The sequence below is a fragment of the Vicugna pacos genome, chromosome 2, assembly GCF_048564905.1.
Source record: "Vicugna pacos chromosome 2, VicPac4, whole genome shotgun sequence".
In the NCBI taxonomy this organism is placed as follows: domain Eukaryota; kingdom Metazoa; phylum Chordata; class Mammalia; order Artiodactyla; family Camelidae; genus Vicugna; species Vicugna pacos.
Genome location: NC_132988.1, coordinates 89503477 through 89520959, shown reverse-complemented (window position 1 = coordinate 89520959; position 17483 = coordinate 89503477). Strand labels below are relative to the sequence as shown.

At 35.0% G+C, this 17483-nt stretch overlaps 1 protein-coding gene across 6 annotated transcripts in view; it reads left to right on the top strand.

Annotated features, from left to right (window-relative positions):
• The first annotated feature begins 10284 nt into the window (after positions 1-10284).
• GUF1 (GTP binding elongation factor GUF1) overlaps positions 10285-17483 on the top strand; it is a 38599-nt gene continuing 31400 nt past the window's right edge. For all 6 annotated transcript variants that reach the window (XM_072944630.1, XM_006198091.4, XM_072944612.1 and 3 more), the window contains exons 1-6: positions 10285-10647; positions 12427-12538; positions 12685-12833; positions 13114-13194; positions 14051-14128; positions 15817-15900. In XM_072944630.1, coding sequence (XP_072800731.1) covers positions 10483-10647; positions 12427-12538; positions 12685-12833; positions 13114-13194; positions 14051-14128; positions 15817-15900 — 669 coding nt within the window. In that variant the 5' untranslated portion in view covers positions 10285-10482. The remainder of the gene's footprint in view (positions 10648-12426; positions 12539-12684; positions 12834-13113; positions 13195-14050; positions 14129-15816; positions 15901-17483) is intronic.

Sequence of the window (17483 nt, the reverse complement as noted above, 5' to 3'; positions counted from 1 at the left end):
GGTCACTAGTCAGGTAACAATGTCGTGCATTTTTTGAACATCTATTGAGTACCAGACTATGTTCTAGAAGTCGTAGTTACAGAAGTGGACAAACTAAACAGATCTGCATTTCAAGAGATATATTTTAGTATTGATTCTACTATACCTACAATAACAATAACTAGCCAGGTACAATTCTATGAACTTTAGGTTCAAATCACTTAAATGTTGTAACAATCTTATGAAGTATTACTATCCCATATTAGGAAAAGAAATGAAGATTAAATAATTTGCCCAGGTAGAAGCTAGTAGGTCAAAAAGGCCAATGTTTGCAGCCTAGTAGACTGAGTCCAGAGCTCACATGATTATCCAAGACCATTTCAGGAATTAACCGAATTCCATCAAGAAGTTTGCATATACTATTAAGATGGAGAGTGCAAAGGGGAGAAAATTTGGGTAGTCAGAGAAGTCCTCTTAAGAAGGTCATTTGAACTGAGACCAGATTGATGAGAAAAGGCCACTTGAAAGACATGTGAAGAGGAAATAAAGCAAATGTTCTGAGATGGCAAGGGATTGGCAGTTTGTAGCTTAGAAATTAGCCACATGGTAGTGATTTTGAATCAAAGAAAATTTGAAGGAGATGAGGTCAGAGGCATAGGCAGAGGCCAGTTCATAAAGGCTATAGTAAAGAGTCTAGATTTTATTACAACTGAAATAAGAACCCTGCAGGGTTTTAAGCAGTGGGAGCATGTGATCAATCATACACAGAAATAGAAGAGCAAGACTTGTTAGGAGGATGCTGTGGCAGTAACACAGGCATGATACACACGGAGCTAGTGCTAGGGTAGCTGTGGCAGTGGGGCAACTGGTAGGGAAGTCTTGGCAGCTGAGGGAAGGATGAACTGAAGGATCAGGACCAGAGCAGGTGCCTAAATAAGAAGAAAGTTCATTCCAGGGAAATGATGTTGTCTGAACTGGGGAAGCACCAATAGAGGTGGAAAGGACTAAACAGGTACACAAGGTATGTGTAGAGAAGATTTTATCAGTTTAATGTCCATTGGATAAGAGGGACAACTAATGAAGATGATTTCCAGAATCCTGACGTCTTCCCTGTCCTAATGTATTAATGTTATGGGAAAAACTATATAACCAAATTATTATATAGTAGCCAAATTCAGATCATCATACTTTCTATTTCTCCTTTCAAAGTTCTTTATGTGAGAACATAGGTCCCTTCCTGTAACAGCAAGGTCTCAGAGTGCATTCTTCTTTCTGACATAAAAAGTCACTGAAAAGTTTACCAAAGATAATATTTTCAGTCTTAGTCCATCTAGTTAAATTTTAAACTTACTTTGTGGTTTTGTACTTTACAACTTAGTTTTGCTTCATGAAAAACCAGCTTGATTAAATGAATTGCAGAAATATGTGAACCGAAAAAGGCACATAAAAATGAAATTAATCTAAGCCTCAAGTGAACTATACAAGGCATGAAACATTGAAGACCCAATGACTTCATTCTCTTGATGAATGCTTTAATGGACCATTAAAATACAGATGCTGGAAAACTTTGAAGTTACTCTTACACATGTAACACTGTGTATGTATAAAACATGCATTTAAATATTTTTTGTCTATTAATGAGTCATCCAATTATTATAATGTATATTGAAGGACAGAGTTGAAATCGATTTTATAGTCACAGTTTGATCAACTGATTAATTTTGTTCATCTACTTAAATAATTATTTCTGGGCTCTGAATGATCAGAAGGACTGGATAACATGAATAAGGGTTCTCATCTGATGTAAAGAGACCATATTCTACTCACAGCCACTCTTCTTTCCTTCCTTTTCCTTTTCTCTTTTCCCTTTCTCCTTTCCTCCCTTTGCTCTGTCCTCTCGCTAAACTCTCTTCTATGGCAATCTCATCCATTTCCCTGGCTTTATGTACCTTCTATGTGGAGAGTGTTCCTGAAATCATGTATGCAGACCTCACCCTTCTTCTCAGCTCTGGACAGTCTCTTTTATATCTTATAGGCAATTCAAATGTAACATAATACAAACTGATTTTTTTTAAATCTCTGCCTTCCCCAACCCAATGCTGTCTTCTCCATTTCAGGAGATGACATCACAAGTCACTCACTCATTCAAATCAGAAATCATCTAATCCTTCAGTGAATTGTATCAATTTTGTTTAAAACATATCTAAAATATATCTCCCACTAACCAATTCCGTCCAACTCCACTGCTAACACCCTGTTTTGTGCTCCTGGGTTCTCCTATTTAGACTTCTGTTTGTAATTATTCAGTAATGAAGACTGTAAAAATCATGCCATGAATGGCACAATGACTTGTCAAAATCAGGAAAAATTTTCTTCTATGGTTGCTGACCATAATCTGCTGTAGGTACAAGGAGAAGAATCTCCATCTACAATTTCTTAGTCTCTCTCTGGTGATCTGCTAAGTGTTGAAGAAACTGTGAGCTGATCAACAGCTGTATCTGAACAATTTGCCCTGCACTGACAATTATGCATACAATTATGGCAATTATGCATTTGTGTTAAATTAAAGGATGAAGGGTCAGGCGGATGGATGTGTCAAATTCCAGTGTAGAGCACAATTTTTCAGTTATACATGAAGATATATTTATATTCATTCTCACCTTTTCTTCTCCGTGAGCTACCATAATATCTTGTATATATTTCCCTGTGCTATACAGTATAATCTTGTTTGTCTATGGCCATACCACCCTGAACACGCCCGATCTCATCGAATCATGTGTGATTAAGACATCCATTATTCCAATCTTTCAATATAAAAATGGAGGCTCCAAGAGACTAAGTGACTTCTGAGCAGTCACACACCTAAATGTGATACAACCTAGTCTGCAACATCAATTCTCTCATTCAGCTCCATTTCCTTTCATTACTCAGACTGTTTCTCCTGAAGACTGTCTATGGCTGTCTAAAACACTGGTGTTAGATGTCCTGTTTGGAAACACTAAGGGATATTTATTCACAACCTCCAAAAAATATTTTTCAGCTGAACAGAGCTGACAATGAACCAACAGAAAAATATGTCATCATTTTCTACCTCTGCTGATAGAGAAATGGGTTGTTTGCAACCAGTGTTTATCAAGTAATTATTTTGCAGTCTGCATTGCAATTTAACATACATTATACCTATAAATTACTACTCTAATTAAGGCAGAAAAAATACCGTACATTCTGTGTTCCATTAATTTTTTTTAATACGCTTTGCTCAGCATTCTCTATATGCTCCTTGTGTTAATACCATATAAGATTTTTTCCTGATCATCTGCCCCTTAAAAAATCCTGCTTCTCTATTTCATAAGCCTGAAACTGCAGCCCTGACTATTACATAGTCATATGAAAATTGACATAAAATTCTGCTTCATTGCATGAATTTGAAAGAGCTCATTGTGTTCCACGGCAAGAAAAAAGAAAATTACAGTTTTCCTTTATTAATACTATCATAATTACTCTTGGCTTTTAATTTGGCTATTTCTTGGTAACTTGTATTTTTGCCTTGGAATTAAAAATTGGAGTCTAGCAGAATTATTACTGAACACTTAGTTTTTAGTTCGATAATAACTGTTAGCAAAAACATAATTTACACCTGAAATTATGAAAATTGATATGAGTAGTAGTTAATTTGAATATTCTTACTAGCCATATTATTAGAATAATCATTTTAAAATGCAATAAATTAAATTTATACACAGTATAAATTTAGCATACTGATATACCTAGTTTTTATAGGAAATTTTTCTTAGGAATAACATAAATTCCTCTACAAGTTATGTAATCACATGGGTCCTTAGTTCCCTCATTTGTAAAACAAGAATAAAAGTTTTACTTACCTCTTAGGTACTATGTATTTTACTCTTATCTCATCAACTTAATTTTATTTTTCCATAGGTTTCAAAATATACCTAAATTATTACTTAATACATACATATAACTATTTATGTGTATATATGTATAGGTATAAATAAATTTGTGTATAAAATATGAGGATTAAACAGGATTTTGAACAGGAACAATTAACATAGGCAGGGGCAAGTCGTAAGAGCTCAATATATGTTAATTGTTATGATTATTATAATGCTTGTCAACAACAGCAACAAAAAAAAAAACACAGAAAGCTGCAAATAAGAGAAAGAGTTTATGTGAGGTCTTAAGTATTGCAATTCAGGAAGTCCCGATTGGAGCAGAAACTCAAATGTGCCCTGAGGTAAACAGAAAATGGTGGAGTTTATAAAAAGCCACTTCTGAGACATCCCTCAAAAGTTATATAGGTTATTTTTACGGAACTATGATTGGTGCCAGTAGACATTCAATCACTTGACAGTAAAGAAAACAAGTTTCAGGAGGTCTCAGGATGGCCTGATCAAAAGTTCATATGGCACTCAGGTGTGGACATGCATAAGTTTCAGTTCCCTAGTGGCCTACTGGTTCCTTTTGACATAAGTGACTCCGTTTTGTCGCTCATGGCCCATAGTTTCTACGTGGAAATGAAGTTGGTTCAATAAAAGGTATCTATATTTGCTCTTACACGCATTATTAACAGCCATTCAACATATAAATATTTTTTAGTGATCTCTACTTTGACGTTCACAGATCTATATGAAAAATACATTTTAACAAAAGAAGGTGGTGGTGATTGGGAAGAATATTTACAAACACTGTCATGTAGACAGATTGTAAGTAGACATAAAACATTTCTTCCGCAATTTTTTCTTATTTTTTAATGAAAAAAATTCTAATAATAGGTTAAGAATGGACTTTAATACCAAGATATTACTTACTATTTTGACTAAACTCCCTTAAGTACCAAACAGGAAAGGTGCGAGCATATATTGCTTATATTTCTTTCATCAATAAAGGGTAAAATCTTTTCCAATGCTCTGCCATAATTATACCTTTGTGATTATACCATTACTAAGATTCTTTCCAAGATATTCCAAGTTTAAATTGGACATTTTATTATGTTCAGCAGGTGAAAGTAGTTACAGTATTTTGAAAAAAAGGTCAGATATGGTATATATCAAAATGTAATTGTCAATATGGAAATTCTAAAACAATATCTCTACCTTCATTTGGCATGAAGACTTCACTAACTACTCACAGCTTAGAGTTTAATTTAATAGGATATTTACTCAAACATTGCCTTGATATAAAGGATTCTTTTGAAAGAAAACTTTCTCTTTTGCAGTATTTATATTTTTGTTCACAACCATGAGCTAGGGAAAGTAGTGTACAGAGTAACAAAGTAATATTTTGAATACAATTTTATTTTCTTTTTTTAAAAAAATTGGGGTCTCTCGTTTAAAATGGAATACCTATGGGGTTAGGAAAAGACCAACATTCCACAATCTGAAAAAATGCTTGGAATCACCTGTTGCCAGAATCTGGGCAAAATTTCTATGATAAAGTTGATGAGTCTGTAGTGAGAAAAATGATTTGGACCATCGAGTTCTTTCCCTCATGCACAAGAACAGCCCACCCATGGAAAAAACTTAGGGAGATCCTGGAGATCCTTGGAGACCTAGGTTTTATACCATGTAGAAGCAAGCACAGCCATTCCTTCATGGTAAAGTTGCTGCTTTCGCAAGTGCCAGTGGACTAGTCCTGCCACCTGCTCCTGTGTTCTGATACATATTTAGAGAAAGCCACTCCTAGTGGAAAGGAAGACTAGTGTCAGGAATTTTGGTGCAGGGCAGTCGCAGCTTAATGGAACTGGGCTAGAGGTTCTTGCTAATTATAGTTCTATGCATCCTGGGAACTATTTTCTCCCCACATCCTACTCTTGGCAAGGTCAGAGACAAGAGGCAACCAGTGACAATGCGTATGGGAGAACAGAGTTTGTCTTGTACCACACTACTTTCACTGAATGATCTGGTGTGAAAGATGTGCAGCATGATCCAGTGGGGAAGAGAAGCCAACAGAAGAACTATCATTTGTATTTATTCTTATTGAAAAAGAAGGAAAATATTAAGCTTTACCAGTAGTTAGCATACAAATTTACACTCCGGCTTCATCAGGGTTATCTGCAGCATCGGTGAGGACCTGAGGAAAGAGTAGAAGCCCATATTTTGGAGAAACTGACAGTGGTGCCCATTTTCATCTTTCCCTTTTGTAAGACCACGGCATCTTGTGGGTGATGGAGTTATGCGTTTGATTTTTTTAAACTTAACTTTTCCTCGTAACAGGCACATGGTTTCAAAGTCAAAGAATAGATTAAATGAGAAGACAGCGTATTAGAACAAACATAAAAGTTGGACACAGACATTAAAAGGGAATTGTGTTAGTTTAGGAAGCAAGGGCAAAAATATTTAGCAAAATAGAATTTAAATCTTCAATGAAAATAATAGAGAATATAAGTGGTAGTGCAGAAAATTTAATCAGGGCTATAGAAAACACACCTCAGATATTACCTTCTAATTCAGAATAAAAGCAAAAAGAAATTAAAGTGAAAGAGAAAAGAAGAATACAGGAAGGAGCAATTCATAATAGGCAAAACTAGGAAAATATTTAAACCATTAATAATTTTAAACTAAGACAAAATATAATTTTGACATCTCAAGTGAACAATGACAAAATTAAATGACAACATTTAGTTTTTGTAAAATGAAGACACCATAATTCCCATGTAGAGTTTATTTTAGTATTTATTGTTCATAAAAATCCTTGGCAGGTAATTAGGCATTGAAAGACATTATAAAACTCATACTTTTCCTATTTTATTAAATCCAATTGAAGGAATCTATACTAAAGATAAAATTAGGAACATTAAAGTAAAACAGTACACTGACCTGAATGTCTAATATTAGGGGACTAGTTGAATAAATCAAGACACACCTCTGTAGTTGAATATTTTGCAAAGATGAAACTCAGAATATCACCATTAAACTATGGAATTAGGTGATCAAACTCAAGGGTATGTGTGACTGTGAGATCATTTGTTAAAATGTCAACTAGATTGAAGGGTATACTTAATAGGGCTTCTAAGTATCTTAAAAATGTACAACCAACATTTTGGCTGGACCTGACCTTGTGATTCTTATGTTGCAAGATGCCCTCAGCAATAACCATCAGGAAACTTTGAAAGAAAGAATGTTTACTACTTACAAGTTCCGGAAATTACATAGCACAACTGGGGCCACACAGCAAGGTTGTAGGTAGAGAAGGAGAGAAAGAGAATATGGGCCTGAGGCTCTGCCTTGATTGGGATTGAAGGTGGGGCGTAGGGATTAGTGGGCTCACTCTTTATTGGTGAATTTAAAATATTAGAGCAGGAATTTAAAGTGTAAGAGGAGAAAAAAACAAGCAGCAGATACTGACTGTATAAAATAGATAAACAAGTTTATACTGTACAACACAGGGAACTATATTCAATACCTTTTAGTAGCTTATGGTGAAAAAGAATATGAAAACAAATATATGTATATTCATATATGACTGAAGCATTGTGCTGTACACCAGAAAATGACACAATATTGTAAACTGACTATACTTCAATTCAAAAAAAGTAAAAAAAAAATTATAAAGCCCTGATTTATGTCCAAAATGTCAAAAAATATGAAACTCTAAAAGAAAAAAAAAAACAGATTAAAAAAACTAACATAAACCATGAATTCCAAAATGTATTTTTCACTATAGACACGTGGTGGCACCATTTTAGCTGCTTAGCAGCAGGACGGGAGAGCCTTTGTGAACATGGCATTAACACTGCTCTCAATCCGTGTGTGTGGTCTAAATTTGAGTGATAACTATTGTGCTGCTATTAAACATTTATCAGTGGTATTGCTAGTGTTAAAAATGCTCCAAAATATCAGTAACTTTGAAACAGAATTTAGAGGCGATAAAATTATTGATTATATATGTATACATTATTTTTAATTTACTATTCCCTTTGTTGTGGTCTGAATTGATATATCAAGTTCATATGTTGAAGTTTTAAACCTCAAGAACACCTCAGAATGTGACTGTACTTAAAGACAAAGTCTTTAAAGAAGTAATTAACTTAAAAAGAGGTCATTAGAGTGGGCCCAAATCTAATATGACTTGTGTCTGTATCAGAAAAGGAGATTAGGACACAGATAGGTATTGAGAGAAGGCCACATGGAGATACAGAGAGAAGATCTATAAGCCAAGGAGAAATGCCTCGGAAGAAACCAACCCTGATGACACCTTGATCTTGGACTTCTAGTCTCCAAACAAATAAACTTCTTTGTTTTCGATGCCCAGTCTACTGTACTTTGTTACTGCAGCCCAAACAAATCAATAGACATTTCAAATATGTTTCAAACCACACATATATTAGTTGTGGATTAATGTACTGTTTAAGAATGTAACCTCCTTATTATACATTCATTTCTATGGAGAAATGAGCCTCGATTTATGTGAGTTTTTAATTATCTGTGCTCTTCAGAAACCCTTGCCTCAAGTAAAATGCCACTATTTTAAATCTTGGCCATTTCCCTCTACTGAGCATTAATTCAGTATTTAACTCATTTACCCTTGCTCAGCAGAGTTTCAAGGAGTGGTTAAGGGTGCAGACTCCAAAGCCAGACCACTTGAGCTCACAGCCCACTTCATCACTAACTGTATGCCTCTGGGCAGTGACTTAAAAAGCCTGGGCCACATCTTTCTCAGATATCTGTAAAATAGGAACAATCATAAGAGTACCTGCATTAGAGCACTCTATAAGGAAAAAAAAATTAGTTGATATATGCAAAGTGTGTAGAATAGTAATGGGAACTTAGTAGATGCAATTTTGCTGTCAATGAGCCTACTGCTTGATTAGCCTACATTTCTCTCTTTCAGAAAACCTTTTTATCCTTCAAGACCCAGAAAAAAAATGATACCTCAACTTTGAAATTTTAATGACTCCATTTACCCTTTCTTTCCAGGCTGAAGACTAAATAATCTTGTGTTGTCAAAGGTATTGCAGGGGTATGAGATTTGGTTTCTAATAACCTGGATTCAAATATGCATTTTTTCAATTTACTTATTGGAAGACTTCAGATAAGTTGCTCGATTTGTCTGAGTTTCCACATTATAAGACACAGAGATTCTCAGTTAAGTATTTTTCTAATAAATACGTATTTCATTTGTGGGTCTGGGAGTATGTCAACCACATACGATACTGCAGTGTTCCCAAAGTGTGGGAGTAACGGAATTATCGAGATAATTTTAGGTGAGTTATAGACATGGCATTAAGGACACTGAATCATATAGAGAAAATCCTTCTTTCAATTTTACTTCAATCCTGCTGATTAGGTCAAGAAGAAAAAAATGGTGCTATGTTTTAAAATTCTTTAATGCTTGCTAATCTCCATTTTTAATCAAAAGAGATTCAGAGCCTTTATCAGGTAATATTTCGTTAGAACTAAATCTTTTTTTAAAATTAATTACACTTATTTTTACTTGTTAAAAAATTTATGACAGGTCATAGCGCTTTTTTCATTTACAGAAATGATACAAATTTTTCTTTTAAAATAAACTCATCCAAGTATAAAAGGTAGTTGATTTAAAGAAAAATATTACGTATATAAAAGCGGTATGAGTATATGGTGAAAATCACAGAGAATAATATACAGATTATTGACGTTTGGGCAACATTGACTTATACGAACTATTAGGAACGTTTGTACTGAATGCATTTCAGGGTAGCTACTAAGTTCATTCTCTAACAAAGATGATAGTAGCAATTAGTGTTTAATTTATAGTAGTCTCAAGAACGAACTAGGAACAATACAATGGTGAACTCAGCACAGCTGCTGCTCTTTTCCTCTGCACCAAACCCTGGATATTGCAGAAAAGCCCACGGGGGAGACACCGGACGTGGTAGACAGGTCTCTATCCCTTACTGTTATCCTCCACCTCACTTAGCCAGAGCTCTTCCTTCTGCAAGGTAAACAGGTAAACCTGAAGTTGATGGAGACTTTAGGGTGTTCGGGATATAACCTTTTTCAATCTTCAGCTCTGGCTGAAACTTTCTTAGGATACATTATTGCAATACATTTTGCAGCCGGTTTCCACTCAGATGCACTTCAGTATTAATGATATCACAGACGTGGAGAATACATCTTGACTTCTAGATTTTAAGACAGTTACCCCAGTATTTTGCTATCTAGTAGGAGGCTAAACCCCTCGGTTCTCCTAAAAGCACGACTAACTGTGCGCCCGAGAACTTCCCTCGCGTGACTTCCTTATAGCTGCTTGCGGAAGCGCGCTGACGTCACAACGTCGTGCGTCGTGCGGACGTCGACGAGCCGCTCTGCGTCTCGGGTGTCCCGCCCGGGGCCGCTAGTTGGGTGTTACTTTCCACTTCACGTTTTCGTCTCCGCTTCCGAAAGCCGGTTTGAATCCTGTCCGCCAGCCCCCTAAAGGGGGCGTCTCAAAGGAAACCGGACTGCGGGTGATGGCGCCCTCGCGTCGCGGGACCTTCTCCTGACGCCTCTGTCGCCCCGGGGGATGTGGACTCTGGCAGGTCTGGGCTGGAGGCGCGGCCGCGCACTCGCGACGCCGGCCACCCGGGCGGCGCGGCGGGGGCTGCTCGGGCCTCGCCCCACGCTGGCCTGCCCGACTGCGACCGGGTGCAGGGATCCGGGCCGGCGATACAGCTCTGCAGGCCGCAAGGTGAGCGCTCCGTAGTTTCTCTGTAGCCGCGTGTTAAAAATGGGTAGGGTGCTCCTGCCGACTTTGGAAAAGTGAAGGGCTCCCTGGGACTACTGTGAACGCAGGTGCGCCTCTGTAAGACGGGAGGTCTCGCAGCGCGGGCAGCGCGCGGGTTTCTTTGTTCACTGCTCACCGGTGCGACCTTGGGCGAGTCACGTCCTCACCTTCCTAATTTGTAATATAAGTAACTCCTTGATTGTTTATGCCAGGCACTGGTCTAAGTGTGTATTTAAGTTTAAAAGCCTATTGAGGAAGCTGCTAGTATAATCTCCATTTTCCTGCAATTTTTTTGCCGTGTAACCTGGGAAAGTTATTTGACCTTTCTGTGACTGTTGCTAATAAAACACCGAATTGTTATTTGTGAGAACTGCACGATGTTAAGGCACAGAGTCCAATATCTAGACTATAAGAAGTGTCTGTGACTTAGCTTCTCTTTGTTTTATTATTTGATTTTACGTCAGCCAGAGCAAAACTGCGTTTGTGATTCCATTTTTATGGTTGAAGAAAGTGGGGTTCAGCAACACCAAAAACTATACCGTCAGATAACTATGAAGAGATGCAGTTTAGGCAGTGAACTAGTTGAAGGCAAATTATGAATAACTGGAAAAATAAAATGCTTTATGTGTAATCAGTTTTACCCTTTTCTAAAATATCTGGAATGTAAAATGGATTTATGTTGGAATTCAGAGTTCTTAAAAATGGTGCAGTATTGTATCTTGCATTGAATGATTGGGCGGGGGGAATCGACAGGGCAAACAAATTAGGTTTCGTTTTTTTGAAGAATTTCTTTCAGATGTAGTTAACACTTTTATTGTCTGCCTTGTATTGGAATACTTATTTAAAAAGGAAACTTAAGCTCAGGAGAATTGTGTATTGTTACTTCATTTTTTTTTTTTTTTTTTTGCTGATTGTGAAATACAAATTTAGCTTTGGAAAAGTGTAATGTTTAGAGTACAAAAAACTGACATTTTACTTAAATACTAATTTTTAGCAGCTTGCAGTGAGTCTTGGTAAAACATTGAGGTGTGTAGCTGAAAATCAGGAGGTAACATTTTAAAATATTTTAAAAATTTAGCTGATAAATAAGAACCTGTTTTTTTCTGATGTTATTTATTTATTTATTTTTCCCTCTCTCCAGAGAAGTTGTGAAGTAACAAAATTGTATCTAAATTACCTGCCACCCTTCAGGAGAAAGAAGGATTTATTATTACTTGCACCAAGTGAGGAGAACACCGGGGATCTTTCCCAAAGCAGTGTCTCCTAAATTAAACTTTTGAAGGCTCTGTTAGGAGTCCAGATTTTTAAGTAGACCTGACTCTGGTGATTGAATGTGTGATGGGGCAAAAAACTTTCTTCTTCTCTCCCAGCTTTTCTGTAACTTTTGGTTGCAAGAGGTTTTGTTCAACCAGGAGCTCTAATGCTATTCAGCAGTTCCAGATTTCCTGTATTCTTCATTCATGAAAATACATTCAGTTCTTCATTGGCTTTCTAAGTGGTAGAAATATTATAAGGGACTTTTATTTAGCTGTATGGTCACCTTTGACAGTGAATTAGTTGATGTCCTGCTGTAATCCAGTTGCTTGAAATATGAGTTTAGCCATATATTTCTTTATTGTCAGAGGAATAATATAAATAATATAAATGCTATAAATGAAATTGTTCAAAGAACACTAAAAAAATTCTTTGATTTAGTATACTTGTTTCATATTGTCTAATGTAATATTTCTCTCTCCTTTCTAGGAAAAAATTGATATGTCTAGATTCCCTGTTGAAAATATTAGAAATTTCAGTATCATTGCACATGTGGACCATGGCAAAAGTACTTTAGCTGACAGACTTCTGGAACTAACAGGTATTTTCATTTTATATTATATACTTAATTAATGGCATTGGTGATAATTATTTTTTACCTCTTTTAAAAAATTTTGCTTTTAATTTTATATACAGTATTGTCTTTTTAAAAGCTCAAAGAAATATCTGTAAACATTTCTATTATAGGGACAATTGATAAAACAAAAAATAATAAACAAGTTCTTGATAAATTGCAAGTGGAACGGGAAAGAGGAATCACTGTTAAAGCACAGACAGCATCTCTCTTCTATAATTGGGAAGGAAAGCAGTACCTTTTAAATCTCATCGATACACCGGTAAGTTTAATACTATTTTTGTCTCTTGTTAAAGTCAGCCTGGTATTAATAGTGCAAACAAATCCTTTGTTGAGTTTTTTGAACTGAACATTAAACACCTAAATTTACTTTGTGTCTTCTCAGTCATCTTATGTTAGTGTAAATTGTTTCACAAGCACAGGCTAAAAGGAAAACTTACTAAATTTTTATTAAGTGGAGTCCATAGGTTTGCCATAATGTCCGTCTGTAAAAAACGTTTAAACTCTAACATTTAGCGGTATCAATATTTTTTGTTTCTCAGGGCCATGTTGATTTTAGTTATGAAGTATCCAGGTCACTCTCTGCTTGCCAGGGTGTTTTACTTGTGGTTGATGCAAATGAGGTAGGTACTTTTATATGATGTGTCATGCTATTTAGTTGTTTCAAGGTTTTCCTTAAAATAGAATTTTGGAAATAGAATTTTTATGCTTGAAGAAGATAAGATTTATTTTATAACACAACCAAAATCATGTACTTTAGTACTGTTAATTTGAAGTTTTATTACACTAAAGTGATCTATGAAATTGACTGGTTCATCCTTTAAGGATTTCTAAGTTGATCTGAGGAATTGTTCGATAGGTTTTTGAAGTATGTCGTATTATACATACATCCTACCAAAAAACTCAATTTTAAGCAGATCTTAATCTGAGGTTTCAGTTTTTACCAGAACTTGAAAATAAATCTTTATTTTTGAGGTCATTCTGGGTGTTTTTAAGGTAATAATTTGGGAAGTTAGGTTTAAAGAAACATGTCAATAACACTACTAAGTTCTTTTATAATATCAACATAACCATAGAAACATACTCAGATGAGAATATAAGAGCTATCAGACACTATTTAAAGTGAACTTTTGGTATGTTTCGGTTTCTCACAAACTCTTCATTCAAAACCCAAAGTTTTTTTTTCTGTGTTAAACTTTCCCTGATCCTGTCAGTCTCGCCCTTAATAGGCTTTGAGGACCTTGAGGGTCCATGTTTCTCCACTCTTTTACCAGTGCGTAACACAGTGCCCTCCAAAAAATGTTTCCTGAACTAAAAGGAATTTTCACAGGGAATGATGCAGTTGCATGGTGGTATAGATACCATAGTTTGCCTTATACCTTTGCTCTTGATGAAGATGTGTGGAATGGTCTTGAATTACAACTTTTGTAATAGATGGAAAGGTGATCATCTTGGTATCTTGGTCTTGATTATTTTTAGGGTATTCAAGCCCAAACAGTAGCAAACTTCTTTCTGGCCTTTGAAGCACAGCTGTCGGTAATTCCAGTTATAAACAAGGTAATTACAATGAGACAAGAGTGCTATTTATTATTTTACTTTCTAAAAGTAAATTTAGTGTTTAGTCGAATTTGAATTTTCAACTATTCATTAAAAGGAGTTGACATTTAAACATCATGAAGGGTTAAAGGCACCAACCCCCTGTGCAGTTGAAAACCAACATATAACTTTTGACTCCCCACAAACTTTGCTACCAATGGCGTACTGTTAACTGAAGCCTTACCAATAATATAAAGTCTTTTAACACATACTTCGTATGTGTTACGTGTATTATGTACTGTACTCTTACAATAAAGTAAGCTAGAGAGAAAAAGTAAAGAAAATCATAAAGAGAAAATAAGTTTACAGTATTGTATTTGATACTGTTTACATCATCAATTGATTTATTTCTGAGTACCTACATCAGTATTGTGTGATGCAAAACACTGTAGATATTATAATGTATTATTGACATTAGACATCAAAAATTAAAAGATAATGTGAAAAAGAAATCATGTTTATTTGCAGGTATAGTGATTCATGGATTGATAATGAAAAAGCAGCAATATAATTGCTTTATGCTTGTCTAGTGTAATTGATGATTGTTTCCCAGTAGCCTAGCCTATTCAGTAATGAATGAATTGTTACCAATTTTTATGGCATATAGTATCACAGTCATATATTACAGTTTTAGAAACATTGTTATGTTTTTTAAAAAACCACTTACCTGTGATGATAGGCTTATACACAGTTTCTCCAATTATGAGAGAGAGGCATACTGTATAGTAATATAATTTTTTGAAAGCAAAGTTATAAAACAGTAAGAAAACTAACATATTATTAATTTTATATTAAATATCACTTATCTTATGACTGTGTAGGAATAGGTTATTCTCCCACAATAAAAATCTTACACATGATGTACAGGTATATTTTTGTATATTTATGGAAAAAATCCATGTACAAGTGGACCTGCACAGTTGAAACCCTGTTATTCAAGAGTTAACTGTAAATTGGTGGGATTTATTTCTTTGAATTGCATGAGATAAAATTGGCATGTCAAACTCCTGTACCTTGGCATGTAGTTGAGAAGATGGTCTCCCTGAGTTACATGGAGTGATGGAGGGTTGTTTCTGTGGGAAAGAGACATGCAGGGCAGCCAAAATATTCTGTTAGACTAAACTATATAAAGGAAAAGAGAAAGAGCTTATGAACTAGGAGGAGACAGTGTAACACAGGAAACGTAAAGGTTAAGTGCTAAACTGAGCACTGTTGATAAAGTTTAATTCTTACATTTTAAAGTTAATAAATTAAGAATTTTAGTTAAAAATCTACATTGCATTCAGTTTTATTTTTTGATACTGGAGTTTAAAAGAAGCAAGGTTGCTTATACGTAAGACAGTTTGTTGTTGGTGATGTCTAACTTACAAAATTCGTTTGCGTGGTGATGTTATTGAAATTTCCTGCCTTGAGTAGCTAACTGCCTAAATTTTTTTCTTATTTTGCTGTCTGCCCTCTATTTTCACTGGACATGCTTGTTAAAATTTTATTGCCTTTTTCTAGATTATTCTTATTTTAATACTTTTGAAAATAAAATTGTAGAGGGGTCAGTTAGATTAAAAGTGGATATACTTCAGACTATCTCCAAATATTAGTATGTAATACAGTTAATTTCAATATATTATGACATAATGAATTTTTTTTTCAAGATAGATCTGAAGAATGCTGATCCTGAAAGGGTTGAAAAACAAATTGAAAAGGTGTTTGATATTTCAAGTGATGAATGTATTAAGGTAAAATACCTTTTTTTTTTTTTTTTTTGAAGACTTGGTTATACTTTCAAAAATGTCAGATAATTGGTCTAGGTAAAATTTCATAGTTTTTGATAGCCCATCATTATAGTTTTCCAGAGTTCTTCTGCTGTTTCATTTGATCTTTGCCAAAAATTGTTATTACATGGTTAGGAATTACTTTTATGATACAGTTGAAAGAACTAAGGCTGAAAGATTTTATCATTTTCTTAAGATTGTAGATGTAGTTAACTAATGTGCCAGGACTAAAATGTGGGTCTCCTTCAACTCTTTGCCATATTATTTCTTGTATGCCATTTTACCTCTATGGAAATATTCTCTTTGAAGAGCAGGGTCAGACTAATTTCAAGGCATTTATACATACCATTCTTGGAAATAGATTTTATTTATATCAAAGTTGATACTATTTTATATTTAAATTTTTAAATTTACCTTTCAAACGTTGGTTGTTTTGGGTATTAAATAGCCACGACCCAACTGTGCTTTGTGCTACATGCTCGTGTAGTAAGTTTGTCAGTGTAATACTACAGTGTTTAGTTTCCACCTTCAATTTTTGATTTTTGAAAAAGGTTGTTTTGGCTGATGAAGTATTTTTTGGTTGGTTAATCTTAAACACTTAGATGATTATATACAACTTTGTAATAACTGGAAAAGCAGTAACTTTTCTTTCTTGGATATATATATATATAGAATTTAAGAGTTTTTTATTATGAGGAGGGACTTCATTATAAGGTAGTCCTGGAATTATGGTATCATGACTTGGATTACGTTATTTTAAACTACAATTAATTATTCAGATATTAATGAATCTTTACCAAATTCATTCATCTACTGAGTGGTGTGTGCTAGCTAGGGGCACAGCAGTGAACAGTACAGGCAAGACCACTGTCCTGTGTTTATATTCTACTGGGGAGGCATTCATTAAAGAAATAAATAAAGAAGTAAATATAGTAATTATTGAATGAGACAGGTGTTGCCAAGGAAATTCATTCAACAGTGTATTGTTCCAGGTGGAATTACTGTACTTAATAGTGGAAAAATCTTTTTTCTCAAAAAGGTGCTATGATGCAGAGAAATTTAGGGAATTCCTCTCTGACGAACTGAGACTTAAAGGAATGAAGAGTTAGGAGAAATGCATTCCTGGAAGTGGAAACATGGCATGTTTGGTATGTTTAAGGAAGAGAAAGGAATCAACTTAGATGAGATGGTTTTGTAGGGATAGGCAGGAGTCAAGTCATGCTAGACATGTGCTAAAGAGTTTGAAAATTATTTTAAGATAATGAAAGGATTTTAAAGCAAGAGAGGAAAATAAACTGATCATTCAGTTTGTCTTATAGAGAATGGATTAGAAAAGGGTAAGAGATGGGGAGAAACCAGCTTGCAGTGATCGCCCAGAAACCAGCTTGCAGTGATCGCCCAGATAGGTGCAAAATGGTGGTGGCTAAGTATGTGATGCTGATGTTGGAGAAGTTGGCAAATTTCATGTATGTTTTGTGGATACAATAGATTTTGCTGATATGTTACATGTAAGGAAACAACATAAAAGAATCATGGAGGCTTTAGGT